This window comes from Mytilus californianus, unplaced genomic scaffold (genome assembly GCF_021869535.1).
Source record: "Mytilus californianus isolate M0D057914Y unplaced genomic scaffold, xbMytCali1.0.p SCAF_8, whole genome shotgun sequence".
NCBI classification, from domain to species: Eukaryota; Metazoa; Mollusca; class Bivalvia; order Mytilida; family Mytilidae; genus Mytilus; species Mytilus californianus.
In genome coordinates this window covers 72,770,926-72,798,645 of record NW_026262734.1, presented here as the reverse complement: position 1 = coordinate 72,798,645, position 27,720 = coordinate 72,770,926, and the positions used below count along the sequence as shown (strand labels likewise).

The window sequence follows — 27,720 nt, the reverse complement described above, 5'->3', positions numbered from 1 at the left end:
AATTAAATATTTCGACGTGACTGTTAAGATTAAAGTTTAAAATTTTACATGCACATGTATAAAAGCTAGAATTGCCATGGGATAATCAAGAACACAATCATGTATGTGAATACGACGATGGAAGTTTTTAACGACCTTGACCGGCTACGTGAATACTGATCAGTCCATTCAGCTTTATAGTACGCGTGTTCTATTTTCGCCGGTGTGAGGTTGAAGGTATGAAATGACCAATGAAAACGATCGTTCCTTAACGAGTTAATCTAATAAAGTTTGTTTGACTGATTATGTTGCACGACCTTTCGCTAAGCTTGGCCGCAGTTCAGTATACAATGTATAGTTTGATGATCTTTTCTGCTAACTACTATACTTGTGAAAAACCCTTGGCAACAGAAACATATTCAGTTTTTTTTTAATTGACCCAATTTACATAGTAATGGACGACTTCGTACATTTTATGATCGCAAATAAAATATGTATATATTATACTGTGCACTGTAGTTCGTATATATACTGAGACCCCACAGTTTAAATTTTTATAATAAATACGTCGTGAGTTGTGGGCGTTACAGACGAACGTTCACCTAATCTGACCCAGTCAATCATAGCCAGAAATTAGTAGTACTTTTGCTAATTAATATTCATAATATGTAAATGAGAATTGTACCACGTGATAATAGTTTGAACTGGACTGGCTTGATATCATTAAAATCTTTAAAACACGGATATTATAAGTTGCCCGTCACAGAGTCCTTGTTTATAATCACTCTGATATTTCCGTAAAGTTGTCAGGCGGTCAAAATCAAAACAATGAACGCGAATTTAGTGAATTTTTCGTGTTTTCGTGAGTTTATTCTTCTTGAAATAGAGGCATTTTAACTTTAAGTGGGAACCTAGAGTTCAACGACTACACATACAAGGTTTGGACTTGCTTATTCTTTGGACATTCAAGTTTCAAGTTTCACCCCGGCAACCTGTATTTCTAATGACCTTGTTAGCCAATTTTCAACACGAAGTTTGCAAATTTGACGTTTCAGCCATTTTAGCCTGAATTTTATACTGCAATGTTAAAAGCCTCTCGCTTCGATTTTTAAAATAGCTCAGGAACCTTGATTTTTGCAACGCCAGTCATTATATTTCGTTTAAATGGTGTATATTGTTGTGTATATTTATTTTCTGTCCCGGCAACCTGTCTATCACTTAAATCAAAGTTAAAACAGACATTTTTTTCTAAATTCCCTATCATTTCAATATAATTTCCGTGACCCGTATCCGATTTCTTTAGTATAATATTCAAATAAGCAAAGTGGCGTTGATTTCTGGATATGTAGGATATTTTAGCGCGCCAATCAATGGTCTCGGCTACACTGTTTTGAACATGATTCTATTTATAACACATTACGAATTTACAAATTTAATTTTTAAATATTTAATCAACAAATTACTCCTTTGACAGAACAATTCGTTTGCAACGTGGTGTTATGCCATAATTTGGTTCAAAGAAATTAGGAGGTTCTTTGTGAGAATACATGAAAATGATCCTATTTTCTTATTTGTTAACCAATGTAAAAACGTAAATTCTGCTGATATCGTTGCTATTCTAAAAACGTTCTGGACTCGAACATCATGCGTTCCAACTTATCATTTTCCCTGAACACCATGTGTTCCAAACATTTCCGCGTAAATAATAGCACGTGACGTATTAATTTTCCGTATCAATCACAATTGGTATATACAAGTTCTAAACTGCCATCTGGAAAATCAAGGCACATAAAGCACATCATGTGTATAGAAAGCAACAATTAGATTAGGCGATTATCCACACTTTTGAGGATGAACATTTGTTAGATTAAGATTAAAACAATGCATAAGGGTTTGTTCACATATACAAGTACTGTCAATGTCAAGACAGTAAGTTTTAAAAAGACATATAATTTTACTTTTCTAATGAATATGGTATTGATAGCTTTCTCATTCTTAAATACTTAATTCTAAGTAATTCATTTCAGCAAATGTGCACCATTGTGCACTTCATATTGTAATGTATTCCTTTTCTACTTTTATAGGGTACAAACATAACCACTTAGAGGTAATTGTACGTGCATACCTGGAGAATTCATAGAAAATTTCGCGTTCCTGTAACCTTAGAGATGGCTACTTATCCATCACCATAAAAGTATTTTATGTAAGTTTAAGAATTTCACGAGTGCCAGTTGGCTTCTTACAATTTTTGGAGTTTTGTTCATGCAGATTTATCAATAAAATGTGCACCTTCACAAACACTTGTGGAAATGAATCAGAAAACTATTTTAGCAGAACCTATATACAATTTACTTCAAATTTAATCTAGATGATAGGAAGTGTGCAGCAAATTATCATAGGTGTTTTATGCAAAATTACAATTTATCCATCACCATAAAAGTATTTTATGTAAGTTTAAGAATTTCACGAGTGCCAATTGACTTATTACAATTTTTGGAGTTTTGTTCATGCAGATTTATCAATAAAATGTGCACCTTCACAAACGCTTGTGGATATGAATCAGAAAACTATTTAAGAAGATAAGTATTTTGATAATCAAATGGTGGCATTACACGTATACAGATCGATGATGAAATTCCTACGCATTTTTTTGAAAACAGGACTTGAAATATCATATATTAAAGCAAATGATCATTATTTTTTTGAGATGTTAGCAGTCAATTTATATAATTAGTGACATATCTAACTACAAAATTTTGCATAAAACACCTATGACAATTTGCTGTACACTTCCTATCATCTTTATTTCAAAAAGCAATAGAACACGAGAGTCCGATACTTGAAAATATACCACTCTTTAAAAATCAAACAGTAAAAAATATTAAACAGTATTAGATATTGCACTGATTTAAAAAATGAACAATAATTTTTTTGCTCATACACTTTTTATTTGACATTTCAGAACTTACAGTTGTTGGATAACTAGGTTAAGGAGTAGTTATAACCAAAGTAGCCGAATTCTCTTAAAAATGGAAGCTCAAAAACAATTTTAGGCGTCTTAAATTATGTTTTAAAATGCCAAGGTAGCAGTGTTACATGAGAACTGACTCAATAACTAGCAGCATATATACAGGGTATTTTATGTTTGATATTGACTATCTGAAGTGCTATGAGGGCAGTGGATTATGGAAAATATTAGTGATGAATGAGCCATAGACCTCTGAGTTTTTTGTAAAGAAATGCAGGACAGTGCTTGACTTTAGAGGTTGCAAACGATGAGTTAAACAGTGTTCATAAGCCAGTAGACTTTCTTGTAATATGATAATTTTTAATATGACGAAACTTTTGCATGATTAAAACAACAAAGATAGACGACGTGAGGAAGATAATCTGCAATAAATATATATGGACGCATTTTGCCAATTGAATTATAGTATAATTTCGAAACTGGTTATCAAATGTTATGTTTATAACTTGTCTAACTTGTAATTTTGAAGTTGCTTCAATGTTTCACATTGTATTGTACTTTTTTTAAATTTTGCCTCTTTTAATCAATTAAAGATGTTTTTTTAATTAATTTGATTATTATTTTTACAAGACCACAAGAATGTTTCAAAGACTGGAACATGTAAAAATATGCACTATATATAAATTTGGACACATTTAAATAATTTAGTTATAATGCTATTTCGAATGTTATCTTTCTAACTTGTCCAACTTGTAATTTTGAAATGTTTCTCATTGTATTGTCTTTTTTTTAATTTTGTCTCTTTTAATCTATTAAAGATTTTGTAATTATTCAATTATTATTTTTACTTGACCACAAAAAATGTTTCAGAGAATGGAACACTTTTTTCTGGAACATGTAAAAAAGTGTTCCAGTAGTACACACTATGCGTTCAGGATATTAACACATATTTCTGGAACACAGTCCGAGCGTTCCAGAAGTGTTACAAGGCTTGGAACGCGTAACGGCGTACAATTTTGCTCACAAGGACATGTCCCAGAATCAAACACTAGGCGTTCAAGGAGTACACACTATCCGTTCCAGAGTTACACACATAGTGTTCGAAAGATGCACACATGATGTTAAAAATTGGAACACAAATGTTAATATTTAAAACACTGTTACGCGTTCCAGAAGTGTTACAAAAGGGCGTTCAAAAAGTGTTCAGATTCTTAACACTTTTATTTACAGTGATATAAATTGAGAAATGAACTTATTTTACACTAGTCATTTTTGGGGCCCTTTATAGCTTGCTGTTCGGTGTGAGCCAAGGCTCCGTGTTGAAGGACGTACTTTGACCTATAATGAGTTACTTTTACAAATTGTGACTTGGATGGAGAGTTGTCTCATTGGCACTCATATCACATCTTCTTATATCTATTTACCGTGTTTTTTTATACAATTTTTTTCTTTTTTTACGGGTTTTTTTCACCTAATTTTGTAATTACTATTAGGCGACACTTTGTATTCCCTTTTCGGTGTTTATCAGGCTTTTTCGCCAGATTTGTAGACGACAAGAGTGTTAAACTTTATTATTTTGATTTAATATGTATTTCCCTATTTTTTTATTTCAGTATTTGTATCTGATATATTGTATGTTTTGTGGTTTCCCCCCTCTTTAATATGTTTTAATCAACATTGGTACAGACCCTTAGAGTATTTTTTTTTTTATAACGGGCGCTTTATAAATTTTCAGTATTATTATTAATAGTCTGGAGGAAGTTTCCCTCTTGACCTTAATACGGTGTATATTCAGAACGATTGCTTTCCGATTTAATCGACGGTAACGCTTGCTTTTCGATATGCGTAACGCTTTCTCCAGATTGTTGACAAAGAATCAGGAGACAAGATGAGGAAGGATGATGCATCAGTTGGGTATGTGGTGTCCTCTCTTGTATCTCACGGAACACTAGAGCTATTTTACTTGATAAAGATATAATGCATGTCATTATGAAAGTGTTTAATCAGGTCGTAAGCGATACCACAAACGCAACACTAAACAAATTAACCACAAAATGCATTTCAATTAAATTAAGCCAGTTTTCAAATCATGTATAGACTTTCCTTTCATTATTACTATTCCATATCTCTTGTGGTGCGTAATAACAGGGTGGAAATCATGTGTTCCGAAAGGTAAATAACCTCTCGACTGCTTCTTGCGTGTTTAAATTACATCATTTTAATTTTACTTTTGCTTGCCAAAAAAATACGGTTTAATCTGTTTCTAAAAAAATACTAGTTTAAGATATAGCTACACCTGCAAAAGAGTAATTAAAAGTTTAAGGTTTAATTCACCAAATAATTGTTATCTGAAGAATGCTCCGATTTTTTTTTACCTGTAGCGGATCATGCTTTACTTAAATTCACATTATGATAGCCCAATGTGTGTACTTAAAAGTTCTGAGGTTGTTTCTAAAGAGAACACACAATTATAAACGCAAGATGATAATCCAAAACTGCAATTTTGAAAGATTTTGGCAATTTTAGGTATCTAGCTATACCAAAAAAATATAAGAAGGATATCGTTAAACAAAACCAAAATTATGTTAATTAATTGGGAGTAAAGATATGTATTGTCTTTCAGAAACAAATTAGTTCATTTAGCAAATTAGTTGAAAAAAATATAAAAATTGTAATTTTGTATCAAAATGCCTTTCATGGAAATATGTAAAATTGTTGAAAAAGATGTTTAAAGTATATGATATTTCCAGTAGGATAAGACGGCCACTTAGTCTCTATTCTGTCGGCCGACATTTTTGTAAGCTGCTGCAATGTCAGATCCCCTTTTCCCAGTATTATCAATTGTTGAATTTTCTGTCGGGCGAAAGGTATCATATCTGCATCATTTATTTTTGCCATACCTATTGCGGATCTGTTTTTATGGATATATAGACACGCGACGTGGCAGAAATATAATTAATAGAATTGATAAAATGTGTACTATATTAGACTGATTTCTTTATGTTCTTGTAAAATATTTGCTTTTTTTTAATTTGAATATATGAGGGTCTGAATGGGGGTTTACAAAAAAGAGAATAATGGCAAAAAAAATCAATGAATAAAGAAAAATGAGCAAAAATAGAATAGAGAACATTGGGGTGCAATAGAATAAAGAATAACTGTGAAAAATAAAAGAATTAAATAAATTAAATGAAATACAGATTACAGAAAAGAACCTTGTACAGAATAAAAAAAAATCTTCTACATTGTAATATAACAAATAGATCAAATAGTACAATGATTTTCAAGAGAATTTTACAGAATTATCGGCGTTATTTTTAAAGATAAAGAAAAATGCCTCATAAAATCGATATATATGTTTTATATAAAGACTGAGAGTAAAATGGACTATTATTATTTTTTCTGGGAATGTTACTTTTATATTTTATGTAAAACATGGAAATTAATACATCTTTCATTTAAAAATACATAAATTAGAAGGAAAAGAAGAAATCCAATGGGCCGGTCAAGCCCAGAATAGTAAAAAACTAGAGGCAAATATATTTAAAGAGCCTGAGGGATAGGAACGGGGATGGGGAGAGCGTGTATATTCATTAAAAACAAACAATCACGAATATAACTGAAGACCTATAATGCTGTGAAAATAAGAATTTTTCAACAATTATTTATGTTTTGTATGGCCATTATGAATAAAAGGTCCTTAGATAACAAAGATATGTAACTTGTAACATTACGCAAGGGAACAAACTTTAAAACTTTTAAGAGAATGGGCGGGTGGTTATGTTTTTTTTTATTATGAATATTTTTCGGACCAGGCAAGCATAAAATTATTTAAAATAACTTTGAGAACTTAATATTAGTTTAATGTCCAAACACTCTCAATAAGAAATTTTTACTTTGATCAAAATATTTGTTTCTTCAGAGTTGGAAATCTTAAAATATTTCAGGATTTCTATCTGATGTGAGCAGATTTTTAGATCATTGTGATGTGAGGCTGGTCCTGGATACTTCGTACACAATAACACATGCTATATGTGGTATAAAACTTGCGACAATAAACAATAAGAGGAAAAAATAAAAACCTATAAATTGAAAATTGAAAAAAAAAGAAAATGTATAATACAAATATATCTGTGTATGGATTATCAACAATGCAATTTGCCCCCGTTAAAATTATAAAATCGTATTTAAAGAGAATATATTGACTCAAAGGAGAAACATGAATATATGCCCATAATTATATATTACAGACTGTATGATATTCTGAGTTTTTTTTTGTGTGCTTTTTTTTGTGTAATTTGCTATATGAAACACTTAATGGATGTGTAACTAAATTGTGGCTGATATTTTTTTAAGGGAAAGGGTCGTCAAAATACAGTTTCATATGCATACAAAACAATTGTATTAATTAGTAATATTAATCAGAACAGAGCATACTTGTCAAGAAATTTAAAGGTATATGATTTCTTTAATATACAGAAATATTGTCAAGAAATAGGAACCACTCTAGAAAAGAGTGAAAACATTTATTGTCAAATATGCAGTACTTAATTTCCTTATCTCAATATGAATTTCACCCTCTATCAAATTCAAAAATTTTCAGACACATCCACAAAAAATACCAGTCTTTTTCTTATTGCATGCTATAGGGGATGATTGTTTATTTTTCTTTGGGGCCGGGGGAGGGTGGTGGTCTAGGGGAGGGCATTTAAAGAAATTATTTACCATAATTTTGTTGAATATAAATTATTTGTTGCAGAAGGTTTATAAGAAAATAAGTGATTTCTTTGCCTCAGATTTTAGGTCATTTCCTCTAACATGAAAATAATTAATTTAAATCAGCCTATGGCAAAAATAAATAATTTACCCCAAAAACATTGAAAATTAATATTTGATCCAAAAATCTTCCAAGCTAAACCACATCCGCCCTTTTCCCCCAAAATAATGGTCCTCAGGAATCTATCTATGTGAATATGTATGGATAGATAATAATTTCTTATCTGTTCCTATGTTGATGACCTCTCTCTTGTCTCCAACTAGTAGGCCTTGTAGACTCTCGGAGAGGCTCTTCTGTCTTCTGTTGCCTTACTGGAAGCTGGATGTTCTAGCTAGCAACATTTCAGTTTACTTAAGCTTCCTTTCCAATAAATACAAAAAAAAAATAGTCTCTGTGTTGCTGGCATATCTGAACTGAAGCAATCTAGCATCAATATTAAAAAATTCCAGTGCGATATGAAAATAAGTAAATTTTCTTGGTTCACTTTGACTACTTTGCAGACACTAGCTGTACTCAAATCAAATGTATATATGTGTTCTTATTTCACAGTGAAATAGGTTTTGTGAATGTGTCATTGTCATAATTTGGTTATTTTCCACAAGAAATACCAGTAAATATGAGAAGTCACATTTCTTGTTCTAATTCTCCATGGCAGACAACTTATGGTAACATTATGTTTTCACAACGGAGAGTGTAATATAGGGGAGATAACTCATAGAACACATGTGACTGGTTTTTGTCGAGCCTTCGACTTTTGTCGAAAAAGCGAGACATAGCGATCCTACATTCCGTCGGCGTCGGCGTCGTCGTCGTCGTCGTCGTCGTCGGCGGCGTCCACAAATATTCACTCTGTGGTTAAAGTTTTTGAAATTTTAATAACTTTCTTAAACTATCCTGGATTTCTACCAAACTTGGACAGAAGCTTGTTTATGATCATAAGATTATATTCAAAAGTAAATTTGGTAAAAAAAAAATTCCATTTTTTCCGTATTTTACTTATAAGTGGACTTAGTTTTTCTGCCAGTTAACATTACATTCACTCTGTGGTTAAAGTTTTTAAAATTTCAATAACTTTCTTAAACTATCCTAGATTTCTACCAAACTTGGAAAGAAGCTTGTTTATGATCATAAGATAGTATCCAGAAGTAAATTTTGTAAAAAAAAAATTCCATTTTTCCGTATTTTACTTATAAATGGACTTAGTTTTTCTGCCAGGAAACATTACATTCACTCTGTGGTTAAAGTTTTTGAAATTTCAATAACTTTCTTAAACTATCCTGGATTTATACCAAACTTGGAAAGAAGCTTGTTTATGATCATAAGATAGTATCTAGAAGGAAATTTTGATAAAATTTTGTTCCATTTTTTCTGTATTTTACTTATAAATGGACTTAGTTTTTCTTCCAGTCAACATTACATACATTCTGCAGTTTAAGTTTTTAAAACATTTATTAGATTCATAATTTATCCTGGATTTTTACCAAACTTGGACAGAAGCTACTTACAATCAAAACATAGTATAGAGGGGAATATTTTTATTAATTTTTTTCTTCATTTTTGTTGAGCCTGCGATTAACACCAAAAGTAGGCGAGACACTGGGTTCCGCGGAACCCTTACGAATTTTATTTCCTATTTCAGAGATTTTTTGGCAATAATACATAAAAATAATGAAATTATGTATGTAAAATGTATTATGCAGTAATTTTATGTAATTCAGGTCTATGTTAATTCATAGCTTAGGGTTAATGGGTTTTAATTGGAATTTAAATAAATAAAGAAATTTATCAAAATATAGGAAAGTTAGATGCAAATTTCAATATCTTGCAAAAATTTGCCAAAATTGGATTTTTGATATTTTTGACAATATCCATTGGTCTATTCACTGATGCTTATTTCATGAAAAAATAAATGCCACTTTAGGAGATTGATGGACTCAAACTTCCTTCAAAATTCATTGTGGCCTACAAGGCCTTCTTTAACACCCCCTACCGAATAATCATTCGAGTCAAATCTTTCCTGACATGGTTTATTTTTGTCTATCCAGGTCATTTTGAGCAAATATAAGTTTAAATGGTCAGTAACACTGTTAAAATCAGAATTTATTGAGAAACTATAATACACATTTTTCATTAGCATTTTAGTGATTTTTAGGCATTTATGCAAATGAGGCTGTTTCTAAAAATAGACACACAATGCAACAAAGTCTAAGATATATTTTTACTTTTCCTTTATATATAAGATTTCAAAAATATAAAAATATTTCAAAAGTATTTCAAAAGTCCATGCCATTTGGACAATATTTTGGATTTTTCATGGTTTTCTGGCAGACTGGCTCTAAAATGAAACTTGAACTGGATTAGATTGGTATGCAAAACTTTCAGGGCTAAATATTAATTTTTCAAAAACACAGGTAGTTTGGATTGGGAGTAAAAAGTGATGTTTCCAAATAGAAATTTAGCCTGAGATAGAACAATTTTTAAGCAGCTGGGTATTAATTTTGATGTTGATCTTGATTAAATTAAAAACATCAATTATAATGAGCGATTTTTTGCAGATAAAAAATCTAATTAAGATATGGTCAAAAAGAGATCTTACAGTAGTATGTAAAATTACAGTTGTAAAAATTCTGATTTTAACTTCCTTAATCACTTTATAATTACATTGCCAAATCCAAATTTTGGAACTATCCTGTTATATACTACTGCAACAGTTTGTCATCGCAACTTCTCTGAAACCACACAGCATAATTTCATGAAACTTTGTAAATAATAAAGACATACTTCTTAGATGTGCAGAACGACAGAAAATTATGATTCAATTTTTTTCCAGGAGTTATGCTCCTTTGAACTTAGAATTTTGGCCTAAATATACTACGGCGACATTTTGTCCAGTATAGAATACATTATTAGCAATGCATGGACTCGATAATATGTATCAGAATTCGTGTGTATTATAGTCCAGACGCAATCTAGTTAACTATCGAGATGACAACCGGAGACTGCCGATGGTCATTTAATACGATATAAACATATATTATAGGTGGCACGGTAGTATTTCCTGGCCCATAGGGATAATGATAGCCTTTTTAGAAATTTTACCACTTTCTAACACTGCCCAAAATTCTACATACAAAGTAAACTGAAGTACTTTCATTATAATATTCAGAAATGAATTTGAATATGTATCATGACCGTTTACTTTTTTTGCTATTTTTATAAACCTAAGGCCACTAGTGCTTTTAGGTCTTTTATCATGCAGTGAATACAAAATTTAAAAAAAATCTCAAAAATTCATTTTCACCTGTATGTAAAATTATTACATATTTTTCTACACCTGATTCATCCCTCAATTTGGGAAAGTATGTTCAGTAGCTATTATATTTTTGTCCAATCACACTGTTCATATACATTGACTTAAGTAGGGTACACAAAAGAGCAACCTAAATTCCGGAATGTAAATACTACCGTGCCACCTTAACAAAGACATCACAAACTCGAAACCAGTCATGACACCTATGATGCATAGACTTCTTACTAGGAAACATATAACGATAAAGAATACTAGTCTGCACTTATTTCTTACCAAAAAAATATAAAAAATTATACTCCTACTCCAGCTAGCAGATTTTCACTTTTTTTTCATCTTACCACTTTTACTTAAGGAGTGAACAAAAACCAAATATGTAATGTTTCAAGTCAACACAGAAGTAAAACATGGTGATTCAGGAGGAATTATTGGAACTCGGTAATACGACCATCTATCGCACACGGTTGTGCTGTATGGCTGCCGTCGTCAGTTTCAAGCAAACATATTCTTGAAACTTGGCAATATAAATCGGCGAAATTTATTTTCAGTACTAATATGAATGTCCCTAAATCGGCTCTTTTCGTAGATTTGGGTTGGGAACCGATAAATGATTTCCTTGATAGACAAAGGGTATCTTATTTTGCTAGAATTCATGACCTAGATAAGAATAGATTATGTCGAATCATATTTGACGAACTAAAGGGCTTAACGCTACATCGAGGATGGTAATATCCCCAGTATATGAAAAATGTGTTCAATACTGTTAGTCTTGATCATTTTTACAATTCAAATGTTAACCTGAATATTTTCAAACAGTTTTTTGGAAAGTTTGTTCGTGAAAGAGAATTTCAAGTTATAAGAAATAAAAGCAGTCTAAATGCGTTCTCCAAATTTAACCTTGCGCCTGGTAGACAACCTTATTTGTCAAACTTGCTCGATTTTAAGTCTACACGGTTAAAATTGTTAGCACGAACAAATTGTTTACCCATGAATCAAGTTTTGTATAGAATGAATATGTGTAAGCTAACTATGATTTGCGTGTGCAATTTAATTGTTGTGATCTCTAAATGTTGAGATGTTATCTTAATATATAATGCTGTTATGTTTTACATGAAAGTTGACTTGTTTTAAAGAGAATCAATTTTTAGCTGTGATATTGTCCTATGTGTATTTTATTTCATTGTACATTATTCATTGTATATGCTCTTAGAAGCATTTGTAGGTACCCTGCCTGCAAGTGCCCCCGTTGTAAAGGGGTAGTTTCTTAATAAATAAATATATATATATATTGGATTGTCAACTCTATTTCTAGTTAATCTGACTGAAAGAAACAGTATAAGTACTAAATCATGAAAAAAGATAGTAAAGTCCATTCCACATTTTACAGCATGCCTTTCATTCCTTTAAGCATTTCCAGATTATGAAAGCAACACAGCAAGATTCTTTAGATGACAGTTACCTATTATTCTAAGACCTTTTTGACAATACATGTACTAGAATATATCTCTAAGTTGGCTGTTTGTCTCTTTCTCATATATGCATTAAGTTAAATTATGTCCCCTTACATAATCAGTTTACCTTATTTGTGCTTTTCAGGGTCAGAAAATTAAAACAATTCATGACATTTTGCATAAAAAATTAATAAACTATTTAATCTATCTAACATACAATCATAATCACATACTTTGTCCAAACAAATTGTCAGCGCTTATCAATGCAAAGAAACCCCATTCGCTAACTCTATTTCACCTAAATATGAGGGTTAATTGAATAAGTAAGGAGCCCTTAACCACTTACTGGTCCCTAAAAATCTCATTCTGGTGTTATGTTACCACAGAACTACAAATTAAACCTGAAGAAAACTAGTATACATGTAGCTGTACTTGTGAGGAAAAAAAATAAAAACATTATGTACTTTATCTATTTCGGTGAAAACTATAGGATGTACAGGAAACTAAAATATGTCGCGCCTCAAATTCCAGTGGTTGCACATGTGTCAAACACTGCGAAAAGTTAAAGCGAGCATTTATAATTACAAATATATTGCAAGTTACATTAAAATCATAAAATTCTACCTTCTAGGTAAATTTTGACATTATTACCCACAGATCAGGCAAAATTTGCTGAACCAGCAATTTTCACTCCCAGGGGTGGAATTTAAGGGCTGTTCTTATTCTAGTTGTACTTAATCAGCTTTTTATTCACAAACTTACAAATTGAATAGGTAAAAGAAATACCTTTATTAATTTAGTGTACATCATATATATCCCAGTTAAATTGGCACGGTAGTATTTCCTGGCACATAGGGATAATGATAGCCTTTTTAGAATTTTCACCACTTTCTAACACTGCCCAAATTTCTACATACAAAGTAAAAGAGGGACGAAAGATACCAGAGGGACAGTCAAACTCATAGATCGAAAACAAACTGATAACGCCATGGCCAAAAATAAAAAGACAAACAGACAAATAATAGTACAGATGACACAACATAGAAAACCAAAGACTAAGCAACACGAACCCCACCAAAAACTGGGGGTGATCTCAGGTGCTCCGGAAGGGTAAGCAGATCCTGCTCCACATGTGGCACCCATCGTGTTGCTTATGTTATTACAAATCCGGTAAATAGTCTAATTCGGTAAGTCACATTCGTGAAAAGGGAGGGTATTGTAGTTACGACATAAGGAACATATCCGATATCATCTGTGAAACGGTTATTCCATAACGGTCAACCAACTCGTGATGGCGTCCGTAAAATTTACGAAGGGATGAATTCAACTTCACCATTTGGAACTCTTGGTTTAATAGCTTCCTTGTGAGCAGCAATCTTCTAGCGAGGAAATCATGATAGGAAAACTGAAGTACTTTCATTATAATATTCAGAAATGAATTTGAATATGTATCATGACCGTTTACTTTTTTTGCTATTTTTATAAACCTAAGGCCACTAGTGCTTTTAGGTCTTTTATCATGCAGTGAATACAAAATTTAAAAAATTTCTCAAAAAATTCATTTTCACCTGTATGTAAAACTATTTCATATTTTTCTACACCTGATTCATCACTCAATTTGGGAAAGTATGTTCAGTAGATATTGTATTTTTGTCCAATCACACTGTTCATATACATTGACTTCATGACACCTATGATGCATAGACTTCTTACTAGGAAACATATAACGATAAAGAATACTAGTCTGCACTTATTTCTTACCAAAAAAATATAAAAAATTATACTCCTACTCCAGCTAGCAGATTTTCACTTTTTTTTCATCTTACCACTTTAACTTAAGGAGTGAACAAAAACCAAATATGTAATGTTTCAAGTCAACACAGAAGTAAAACATGGTGATTCAGGAGGAATTATTGGAACTCGGTAATACGACCATCTATCGCACACGGTTGTGCTGTATGGCTGCCGTCGTCAGTTTCAAGCAAACAAATTCTTGAAACTTGGCAATATAAATCGGCGTAATTTATTTTCAGTACTAATATGAATATCCCTAAATCGGCTCTTTTCGTAGATTTGGGTTGGGAACCGATAAATGATTTCCTTGATAGACAAAGGGTATCTTATTTTGCTAGAATTCATGACCTAGATAAGAATAGATTATGTCGAATCATATTTGACGAACTAAAGGGCTTAAATTCCGGAATGTAAATACTACCGTGCCACCTATAGATAAAGAGCATGTGTAAGTGGATTTTTCTAGGTCTGTTTGATTTCATGTTCAAGATTCTAAAAATATGTTAAACATCGTTTTTTTGTGGCTCGAATCAGTCAACGAAATGGTTCAACCTTGTTTCACTTTCAATGTTGACATTTTTTTTCCCTTTTAATAGTTGAACACGCCTAGTAAATGCGTAACCAATCTCCAGCTAAGGGGTTAGATTGAAGGTCACATGAATACGGATTCACATGAGGGTAAATTATTGACTTGTTAGTCAATGATACATCAGCGATGTTTTTGAACTTATTTTGACAACTTCGGGCCAGAATATTTAGGTAATTTTGGTATCAAATGAAAGCTGAATGACTGGTGATTATTGTAGAACACTTTTTGGCATATAATTTTGAATAATAAAAAAATTGAATGAAATTTAAAAAAAAAGGGTACATTTTGCCTGTTTGTCAGATCTGAAGTACCTGTTTTGGTCAATCCGAAGTTCCGGGAACCAGTTCTTTCTTATATGCCATTAAAGGTATGTTGATTTTTTTTCAGTACAAGGCACCATAAAGTGTTGCTTTGACATGCAATGATTGTCACTTTGTTTGAACTTAAAACAAAAAGAGCTGTGTCTGTTTAGAATTGAGGAATTTAACATAGAAAGCAATGGGGCCATGAATTAGTGGTGTACTTCCTTAAGCATTGAATTTATAAAAAACAGTTGACAAGAATTAGAAAACAATTTATGTATTTGCATTTTTTGCATATTTCAGTCCACAAAGAGGACACTCTTAGATTTTCACCTTTTATTAATTATGGAATGCATAATAGATCAATATTTTTGTTAGCTACAAACCTGTGAATCATCTCGGTACTAACTAATATCAATATTGAATTATCTCAATGACTGACTGACTTCATCCATTATGTCGTTTGAAAGAAATGTTATAAATTAAAATTCTTTCCATTTACTGTTATTCTTTTCCGTTATTGATATCGTACACATCATTCGACCGTGGCTTCTTTTAATGTCATTCTATTTTTCTATACTAGAACACAACGCTTTAACTAAATGTCCAGTCTTTAGTTTTCTATGTTGTGTTTTGTATACTGATGTTTGTCTTTTCGTCCTTTTTCGGTTTTGCTATGATATTGTCAGTTCGTTTTTGACTTAAGCGAAAGATACCAAAAGTGATATTCTAACTCCTATCTATTATAAGGAGTGATAATGTTGTTGTTTATCTGCGAACGAAAAGAAAAAGCAATGTCATTTCCAATATTTTCATAATGGAAATTATCTGTAAATATAAAGTTATTATTTTGAAAAAAAAAACGTCTTAAGTGAGCTTACAGATTGCAAAAAACAATTAATTTCTCCATAGGCGACAATGGTAGCCTTTTTCGAGATATAGACTTTAAAAATTTGATTTTTTTAACGAAACCTTGCTAGAATTAAAGAAAAATTATTCGGACAGTATTATTTGGTCCAAAAAATATAGGTTCCCGTGGCTTTTCTTAACGTAATCTGTACTTATCTCCCTTGCCTATCAATTTTGCACTTAACAACACGTGTCTCATCAGCGTATAAAGACTTCTCAGTTCCGTTAGGGCTAAGGAAAATATATTATTTTGTCTTTGGTATAATGCAGAGTGCACGAAGTCTCTAATAATAAAAAATAACGAGTGAACATATCGACCAATCCGGATTAGCCTTACTCTTAATTCTGAATACCATGTTTTCTTCATAAAATGGCTACGCCCATAATATTTATTGGTTGATTATAACCTACAGTAGAGAATATGGTTATTGCGTGAACCCCTGAGGGTTCACGCATATTTATTAGTTAGAAATATAGTCTATGGAGGAATATTCGGAAGCTAAATTATTGTTCATTCGGAACACCTATTCATCTTATCTGTATTAGCTTCCTGCAATTAAGAGCACCTCCATACGGTGTATCTAAGATATTTAAAACATGGCAATAAATAATTTTCACAGATCGCTAATTCACTTATCTGATATATGATAATAAACAATCTATAGATCCTTTTCAAACATGTATATTTATTGTAAAGCTACATTTTATGCATTGCAAGGGTTTACTGACTTGAGCAAATTTGACAGTTGTACCCTGTGATAAACAAGTGAAAGTTAAATTGTCAAGATTTAATGATAACGACCTATGGTATCAAACATCTGTGTGTAGATATTCACAGAGAGATATTTTAAAATAGTGCTGTGGTTTCTACATAATAAGTTATAGTGGGCTTTGGGATTTGATTTGTAACAATAAAATCATTATGCACACTTGTCATTTTGACAAATCAGATAAAAAAAAAATCGGTTTCAAATGAAAATAAAACAAGTAAAATTAAGATTGTTCGTTAATATACACTTAGTGGTAGAAGTAGAAATTTCTTATATTATTCACACACTGTAATGCTGTTAAATGTATGTGTGTTTTGGATGCATGTGCACTAGTGATTGGTAAATATTGATACGTTTCTGTGTTTTTAATATATGTGACTTAACATTAAGAATTCCATTATTATGGAATCGTTCACTTTTGTACACATCGGTATCTAAATAGAGGTTGGTAAAAAGGAGGGTCTGAACACGGAAACACGTGAAAAAACAAATCGCAAAAACGTTGTACGAAAAAAAACACTTTGGAAAAACGAAGCCAAGGAATAAAATCGTAAATATTAAGGAAAAAAGTACCAAAAGTTATTACTCAGCCGTTCTTGGAGATCATGCAGTCATTATAAATGGACATGTCGACCCTGCATGTGGTCACCTTTTAGCGTCCGTTAGTTGCATCCGATTTATCATATTAATACAATAGGCTATTAATAATTATCTTGGGACCATTTAATTAGTTTATAATTTAAAACAATATTAGGGCTGACATTGAATTAGTCCCGGTTTACTTTTTAATGAAATGCTGGACAAGCACGAGAAAATAAGAGTACCGACACGAAACACGGAAAATAATTAAGGGAAAACACGAAGCACGCACATCGAACCAAACACGAGAAAACAAGAAATAAAACGTCGAAACATGGAAACACGTGAAATAAAAAGGCCGAAAACGTTGCTCGAAAATAACCCTTTACCACCCTCTAAATAGGCCATACTAGATGTCGACACCTCATATTAGAACTTAAGTAGATGGTCAATTTCGTTTGCAATGTTAAAGAAATCTTCAACTTGCTCTAATTTGCCTGTGAAGACCATGAAACCGTCATCCCTATTGACAGTGTAATTTGATGTTTTCTCTCCATTGGAACTTATCTAAGATTTTAATGAATAGGGCAGACAGATGCAGATCTGTGCATGTTGGTGACAATGGGTGCTCCTATTATGTGTTTAACAGTCTATTAAACTCAAATTCATTGTTTCTAAGAATTAATTTAACAAATGCAGTTAAATCTATTTTGTTGAGAATCTTTAAAGTATATTCTCCTGTGTGTCATTAAATTCTAATGCAAATTCTTGATACCAGTTTATTCTAAATTATCAATGATCATATTTGTGTACATTGATGTACATCATAGGCAATAAGAATGCATACTTTTTTTACCTCGTGTGACTCTATTTTTTTAATGATTTATTTTGTATCTTGAATGTAAAAGTTATGCCTCTTCAATAAATGGATGTTGGATGTGTACTAATTGATAATTTAGTCTTAGATGCATGATTTTTTTAATTAGTTGTTAGTGGCTTTGAACTAGCTGTCAGTAACTGCGAGTACTCTCAGATCTGTACTTAGTGTCTATTTGTTGTTGGGATATACAAGTACCCGGCCACGTCCACTCTGTGTAGTATTTCTTTTTGTATCCATCTGATGAGTTAAGCCTTTTTCAACGGATTTTTATAGTTCGTTCTTATGTTGTACTGTTACACCACTGTCCCAGGTTAAGGGGAGGGTTTGGATCCCGCTAACATGTTTAACCCCGCCACATTCTGTATGTATGTGCCGGTCCCAAGTCAGGAGCCTGTAATTTAGTGGTTGTCGTTTGTTGATGTGTTACATATTTGTTTTTCGTTCATTTTTTGTACATAAATTAGGCCGTTAGTTTTCTCGTTTGAATTGTTTTACATTTGTGATTTCGGGGCCTTTTATAGCTGACTGTGCGGTATGGGCTTCGCTCATTGTCGAAGGCCGTACGGTGACCTATAGTTGTTAATGTCTGTGTCATTTGGTCTCTTATGGAGAGTTGTCTCATTGGCAATCATACCACATCTTCTTTTTTATATTTATAATTAGATCAAGTAAGTATCTTTCGCGGGAGAGTTACACTTATTGATGATTGGTCGGTAACGAACATTAATGTGTCCTGCTAGCTGACCAGTTCGAAATGCCTCATTACTTATTTCTAGATTAATTTTATGAATTTTTGGAAGACGGTACATGTGTCCTCCATGTTTTGAATTATCATTATTCTTTCAGAAATTATACGTCTGGGACTCTTTTTTTTTCTCTCTCCTTGCTTTATATTTAACACTTCTCTCAACATGCCAAAATTGTAATGATTTACAATAAAAAGAAAATATTATCCTCCAAACACATGGCCAAGATAACACTGATATACAATTTCTTATTCAGTTGAATTATTAATTAGAATAAAAAAGTGCTTAGGTTCACGTATTGTCTTCTTTTTTTTAAAAAGCAACTTGTTTTATTATGTTTCACTGTGAGAAGAATTTTGGTTTCTTATCACTAAGATTAAACCTAAATATAAAGCCCGAACTGTCTAATGTAACCCTCTTAAAACATCTCATTGAAAGTCATATAAGAACTGTATTTTCAGAAATGCTTACTTAAACGACAGAGAAACACAGGAACAATAACTATTTCCGGGGTTATTGATTTCAATCACCATTGAATATGACAGGAAATAAATGACATATAAAAGGAAGTCTGTTTTTGTTTCACTTTAGTTCGAACGGTGATAGCAGGACCAGCATAGCTGGTTTGCCATCATCGACATCATCATGACATTCTGGCAGGTATTTTTTTATGCTGTATTACTGATCAAAGGTAAGTCTGATTGTATATTTTGTGAGGGAGAGAGAGAGAGCGCTGTAGCTTTTTATTGCGTTCAATATGGTGACCGTCATGTCTTTTAAATCTTGTTACCTTTTACCACAATACGTACCAGATTTTATCATGGATTTCATAATGCAGCTGGGATGCTTCTTGTTGTCTTCAACAGGCAATATTTCAGTGTCTTAAGAAATTGAAAACAACACGTTTAATAATTTCATGCGTCCGAAGCGCTTTTCTGATTAGAAGCTTAAGATCAAGTGTGTGACCAATGTGAAACACCTGAATATATGTGTAGCCCAACAACCTGATGCATTGATACAAACACGCTCGCAATATCCTCCTAATAGTTTGGATATAAACTCATGTTTGTTTTTTATGAAAATTTGGAAAAGAGACAGAGTACTGTATGAAATCGAGTCACGAGAACGTGTAAACAGTCTATTGATGTGTGCAATTGAAATTAATGATTTATCAATGGTAAAGATAATCGCGAGTTCATATTATTTTTTTCAAACGTGGTCTACCAATCAGCATGCATTGAAAAGATTTTATTGAAATCATCAACTGTGCAATCAAGTAGTATAGATACAGAGGATTCTGAGCATGAACTTGTCTTTTTAAAGTCTTTAATTGCAATTGTTAATGGCGACCTGTTCTTGCATACGTAGAGTTTTCTTATGTCTCACAGCCTCGACACCTTCCGATCAATTTTGCCCTAGAATGTTTCTGATACGTGTTCGTCTGCCAACTTCAGAGTAAAGTAATCAATTATAAAGCAAGTTAACGCACAATTCAGGCGCATCATGACCAGGTAATGTCAATAATACTGTTTAGCTCTGACCTTACTATAAGGAATATCATCACAACAATTAGAAAATTAGTCTTTGTAAACAGTTTCAAAAGTATACCAACTTGAAGGTGGGTTTTAATGTCAAGGATATATTAAATAAGCAGTTATTGTACTCATTTGCTAGTTCTATTAGGTCCGATACTGAAAACCTTATTATTTCTCCTGAAGATAATCATAGTGTCAATGAAACTTCGTTCGTTGCTTCTATGAATAAGATGATCGCATTGCTTTTCAAATTGATTATCGGTTATCAGTACCGTACATATCAGGGATTGCATTTTCTTGGTATATATAGTTTTTAAATGATAAAGAGATTTAACACTTTAAGAGACTTCAGTTGGCTCTACATTTTATTCAGAATTAGAAATCCTACATCGGCAATGTGCTATAGTTGTTAAAATGTCTTTGATAGATACGACAGCAAACTGTCTATAAAACTGACCAAAAGATATGGGTGAACTGGTATTTCAGGTATTAGAAGGGTAATCCATACCAGATTGAAAACATTCTGAACGTCAACGCGAATAACAAGCTCTGCTAAAGTCCTGGATCATTTGTTAACTCTTTGCTAACATGCTTAGTCACCTGGGTTGACTTCGAATGCAAATGCGAATAAACTTTATCCAGCGGACATTTTTATTGAGTGTTGACACAATTGATGTGAAGAAGTTCTCTTCGGCAGACTGTCAAGATTTATTCAGCACACAAATAGAGGCAGATACTCGAAAGATTCTTAATGCGATGTTTGCTGAAAATGAGCAAGGAAGACAAAATAAGAAAGGTCGTGTTGTTATGAAGTCTCCATACACAGATTTTATGTATGAATTTGTTCGTCAATGAAAAACACACACGAATTGAAGTTCTAAACAGGGCTAATAACCAGAAATAAAGATGGATATAGATTCATTCCTCTCTGTAAATGAAATATTCAGTGTGTTAAGCCCTGTCATATGTTGTGCATGCATTTACAGGATGTGACACCCATCGTTAATGTTAAGAAAAAACTGTTTACTTTGTTTAAAGAACCATCTTGATGACTTCAGTGATTTAGACCATCTTTCAAGAATTTGTTGTTGTCAGCATGCAAAACTCTATGACCTGAAATAAAGGCCAGATTTGATCATGGTGATATTAATCAACTTCTAGTATATAAGGAAAGCTAAACAGTAAGATGCTAGCTTGTTCAAACTGCCTGCATGCAAATCAACTTTCCAGCAACATGTCGTAAGAGCTTATCTTCAGACTAGTATGTGGAGCTCTTCACACATAGCACAGCCGCAACAACAGTCTCCTTTAGACCTCGACGGGGTAAATAATCCATCTTTTTAAGGAGCAAATGTCCTCGGTTAGTTGCAATATAAATAACTTTGTACCTTCAAAGGTAAATCTTTGTTATGAAATGTGTCTTACACTGAGCTTCGTCCGTTTCAAGGAAATGAAGATTGTTGCAGTGCTAATACGCATAGCAGATCCGCAAACGATTACGAAGAGATTGGGGTCTATCTAAGATTTTTTTTATATCATTAACCAGTGTAACTTTTCAAAGCATTTTTTACTGTCTACCCCTATTTGATGTTGATCACAGCTAATGTATGTAGCTTTTTAATGACAAGTTATATGGTGGCTCTGACCGATTGTCAAATTACAACGTCAGAATTAACGTTCTAATCAATCACTTCTTAAAATAATGTTGAGACTATTAATAGAAAATGTCCATATCATAAAACTGATTTTGTTTAACATTGAACCAATAGGTACAACTCGCCTTCGCCTTGGTTGACAATGATTTTTCTTTTGGTTATAAACCGGTCTGTCGACTTTTACAAGTACATTCTCATTTATCTATAACACTACTTCTTTTATTTCAAAAGACATCCTTTTGGATGCAGAAAGGAAAACACGGTGTTCGTGCCTACAATTTGGTGGTATAAAGATAGAAATATAACTGAAAGATATTGAGAACCTTGTGTATTACACATTAGAAAATAATTTTGTTATATGTTGTGCTAAAAAATGACAAGCAATGTAAAAACTAATCGATGTGAAAAGGTCCAGGTCACATCTACATTTTCTATGTCATAAATGAAAAACAAAATAGAGGGTTCCTCATTAACGTCATTTTGAAATGGTGGCTCTTCATACTGGTATTTTAAGACCAACCATTTCTTCGGGTACACATTTTCCTCTTTCCAACGATATGCAATATAGTTGTGTGTTCTTCATGAACATTAAAGTTCCCAAAAAAATAACTATGGTTGCAGTACTAATGATCAAGCCATTATAAGTAAAGGCTGCAAAAAGAGATAAAATTGAGAATGGAAATGGGGAATGTGTCAAAGAGACAACAACCCGACCAAAGAGCAGAAAACAGCCCAACGCCACCAATGGGTCTTCAAACAGCGAGAAAATCCGGCACCCGGAGGCGGGCTTCACACTCAACTCCAAAACATATAAATGAACTAAAATTAAAAAAAAAACATACAAGACTACCAAAGGCCAGAGGGTCCAGACTTGGGACAGGCGCAAAAATGCGACGGGGTTAAACATGTTTTGTGAGATCTCAACCCTCCCCCTATACCTCTAGCCAATGTAGAATAAACAAACACACATCAATACGCACAGTAAAACTCAGTTCAAAAGAAGTCCGAGTCCGATGTCAGAATATGTAACAGAAGAAACTAAGCAAAATTGACAATGATACACAAATTAACAAAGGACTACTAGCAGTTACTGACATGCCAGCTCCAGACCTCAATTAAACTAATTTAAAGATTATGTCTTCATCATATGAAAATCTAGCACAATCCCTCCAGTTAGGAGTTTTGTATCATACCATCATAAAATATATGAGAAGAACATAACCCGTATCATGCCAACAACTGGTTTTAGAATAAATGTGTTTATTTCCGATGCAAAGACCCTATGAGTGAATCAATATTAATTCTAAAATATACCATCATTAATGACCTGACAACAGTATCGTAACTATATCCCTTTTGTTTAAAGGTTTGGTTAGCTTTTGAGGTGAATGACGACATTTTTGTGCTTTGTATAGAATATTACCATAAAAGATTGGATGTGAAATATCTGAACGTATAAGATCTCTGCATGTTGGTTTATATTTACGAATGATGTTCTTGTACCGATGATAAAATTTAGTAATTTTTTTGAATAGTTTGTGATATCGAAAACCCTGGTGCAATGATTTTAAAGTAATACAGAGATTTCTTTCGTTAAAATCCTTTTTATACATTGTTACATACACGAGCGAATCGAACAAGTTGGGATATATAAACACCATAAGATGGTGACAAGGGAACGTCACCATCTTAAAATGGATAGTTAACAATAGGAAATGAAAAATCATCTCTTTTATCGTAAATTTTGGTATTAAGCTTCCCGTTAAAGATATAGATATCAAGATCCAGGAAAGGACAGTGTTCATTGTTAGTATTTGCTTTATTTAAAGTCAGTCCACCAGGATAAATCTCTTTAGTGTTCATACTGAAGTCGTCATTTTTGAGAGCCGATATATCATCCAAATATCTAAAAGTGTTATTAAATTTTTGTATCAGATGTTGTTTCGATGGGTCTTTGCTTATTTTAATCATAAATTGTAACTCATAACAATACAGAAACAGGTCATTTTATAAATAGTCGTGTCCATGAACCAATCCCAGCAAAACTTACTAATAGCATTGTCTATAGTTTATATTATTTTATTAAACCAGTTGTCAACCAATTTTGGACATACACACAAGATACCACTTCTTTTATAAACAAATTGGAAAAAATAAGAGCCTCTCCTGATATATTAATGAGTTCATTTGACATTTCTAGTATGTATAACAATCTACATCATACGGAAATTATAAACGCAATCTACAGAGCATGGCCGCTAATAATGCAATGTAAATTTGACATCCCGGTGCCTCCCAAAAAAGATATGTTAGAATTACTGAAAATTGCCCTTGGAAACAATGAATTTGAATTCAATGGGGCAGATTTTTAAACAGAAAGTTGGAGTACCGATGGAGTCACCAATGTCTCCTAGTTTAACTGATATTAGAATATATGAAATTGTTTCTGAAATATTAAAACGGTTCTCACAATCGTCCGAAATTTCTCTTCTATCTGTCTACAGAAATGACGGTTTTTTATTATTCAAAGGAAGTGAACGAGCACTTATTGAATTTTACCAGATTGCAAATAGTATTCATCCATTGTTAAAATTCACATATGAAATTTCTAATAGTCAAATACAATTTTTGGACGTAACAATATTTAAAGGAGATAAATTTAAAACGGAGCAAACATTAGATATCAAATTATATCGCAAACCTACGGATAACTTCCAATATTTAGATAAATCATCAGCTCATCCCGCCTCTGTATTTAAGGGATTTATAATTGGCGAAGTAACACGGTTCATTAGATCGTGTAATAACAAAGATGACCTCGACACACAGATCAAACTATTTAAACACAAGCTTATACTCAGGGGACACAAGGAAAATGAAATTAATCCACTAGTTAATAAAGCACTACAAAAAAGTAGGCAAAACACATTATGTTATAAAACAAAAAAACAAACAGAAAAGTCCACCACTAGTCATAGCAACGAAATTTAATCCTTTATTTAAGCAATTGGGAAGACGAATAAGAAAACACTGGCATTTGATTGAAGATGACGAGACCGCTAAACATCTATTTCCCAGACCGCCTATCATTGCTTATCGTAAACACAAGAATGTGAAGGAGTACTTGACCTCGGCAAAATTATAAAGTAATTAGATAAAGAATGGACATTAAACTATAAGTGTATTACAGATTCACCAGGTGTAGTGCCCCCAAAATATAACTGCATTTGATACGTTACACGGTAGAAACATATTGATAACAATTTAAAAGTAAAATTATTATCAAATGTTATAGTAAATAAAAATAAATAAGGCCAGGGCACCTGACGAGGATGAACGGCCTTTGTCGAACTTGACCTAAATGATACCAGGTGTAATATCATCAAATTAAAGGAATTCATAGACGACCAGTTGATTACCACAGATCATTTACGTTGGGAAAATCCTGTTCAAATAAATAGATGTGTAAAAGTTTATAATTAATCACAGAACAATCTACCGATAAAAAGGTCAAATCAGGTTTTGATTAACAGTTAAAGATAATATATATCATTTAAAGTAAATATATATAAGCGAAACATGCTATATATATGAATCACCAAATCATGCATAAACAGAGCAATAACAGAATAACCCTGTAATTGAAGACAAACATTTAAATGCATATAAAATTGCATATAAAGTATACACAGCGATACATGGAAAATCATTATAGAAACTCGATACAAACAAGAAATAAAATCTCATATAGACAATGCTATTAGTAAGTTTTGCTGGGATTGGTTCATGGACACGACTATTTATAAAATTTTATGTTTGTTACAGATGTTATTTTCCGAAAATGGAGTCAGTTTGAATGTTGGTGAATTCGTGATTTCCTTTTGCAGAACCTCAATGTAAAATTTACGTCAAGCAATAATGATATTATTGGCAGCCTTATCAGCCGGGACAAAAACAAATTCCTTGGCGAGTTCTTTTAGCTTATGTTTGATACGATAAATAGGGCTATTATGGTTGTTGTTAGGAATAAAATGTTCTTTAAAATGTTTAATACGAATATCAACTATGTTCATTACTGAATTAAAAAAAGAATCTTAGGATTTTTTGTCAGCTTTTTCTCGTTTTATCCATTTCGTGCAGTAAGTACGGAGTGTGTCGTGGATGATATTACAGCGAACTTATTTATATAGAAAATTTCAATGGTTCTTAATGCTGATTCAATCATTTTTTATCGTTAAAAATTGCCATTCACAATAACGGGTCCGGGTTCATGACATACGCACCATATGAGATTGAATGAGTAACTTTCATATTTTAGCATAATTTATGACTGCGATATTGGACAAAATATCAAAATGATTAATGGAAGAGTGGTTTGAATTAGAGGCAACAGTAGTAAGATGACATTATAATGACAACAGTAACAACTTTTACTCCCTGTCAAGTTGAAACCATAAAAGACAAAAGATATAAACAAAACCGGACAAGGAATCAGATATTTTCTATGCTGGAGATGAGGGGCGCTAGGCGATGGATTTTCCGAAAAAATGAAGCATTCTTTCCTGGATCCCGAAAAAAATAATCATTAACTCCCGCGTCCCGATAAGGGTTAATCCCGAATTCCCGCGAAAATAAAGGCCCAATCCCGAATTCCTGCAAAAATTAAGGCCTGATTCTGACGTCCTGAAAAAGGTCTTTACGCACCTCGGAGGTGCATTCATTAATTTTGAATAATTTCCAAAATTGTTTTACAGCAAATTTCAATGACTTCATTTTTGTTCAATGAAAACAAGTATGAAATATAATTAAAGATCTAGTACTGCAGCCTTTGAAACTACTGACAGACAAATAATCTGTGAAATGATTCAGGAATAAAAAGTCTCAAATACATTTTTTTTTATATATGATAAAATTTACAGAGGTATATAAAATCTTCGTTTTTGTTATGGCTTTTATTGGTGTTGATGTTTACAACCGTTTGCGTCATCTAGAAACTCTCAACCAGTCGACAGGTTGACAGGGTCGAAATGTTAACAGGGTCGATAAGTTTACATGGTTGAATAGGTCAACATGTTGACAAGGTCAGAATATTGACATGGCCGATATGTTGACATGGTTGAATAGGTCGACATGCTGACAGTTCGAAATATTGAAATGGTCGATAGGTTGATAGGTGTACAGGTTGACAGATTAAACAGGCTGACAGGGCGGACATGGTTCACAGGTTAAAAGGGTTGATATACGGCTATTAGAAATTTAACGTTGGATTGCCCTTACACTAGAAAATATTCAAGGGTCGGCAGGTAGGAAAACATTTTATTTTAAATTTTTTTGCGAAAAATGAAAAGAGGCATATTCAGTTTCACTTTACAAAGAACTATTCTTAAACCACTGACAGGGAATTCTTTAAAAAAAACTTGTTTGACATTATATCTTGATCTCTATTGTGATTTAAGCTTTAATAAACATTAAGAATGAT

General features: G+C 32.4%; 2 protein-coding genes across 2 annotated transcripts in view; both read left to right on the top strand.

Annotated features, from left to right (window-relative positions):
* LOC127712430 (zinc finger protein 862-like) overlaps nucleotides 1–27,720 on the top strand; it is a 307,602-nt gene that overhangs the window by 46,216 nt on the left and 233,666 nt on the right. The window lies entirely within an intron of this gene.
* The window catches only part of LOC127712442 (mannan-binding lectin serine protease 1-like), a 33,672-nt gene continuing 25,540 nt past the window's right edge, over nucleotides 19,589–27,720 (top strand). The window contains exon 1 of the mRNA XM_052218887.1: nucleotides 19,589–19,742. Coding sequence (XP_052074847.1) covers nucleotides 19,697–19,742 — 46 coding nt within the window. The 5' untranslated portion in view covers nucleotides 19,589–19,696. The remainder of the gene's footprint in view (nucleotides 19,743–27,720) is intronic.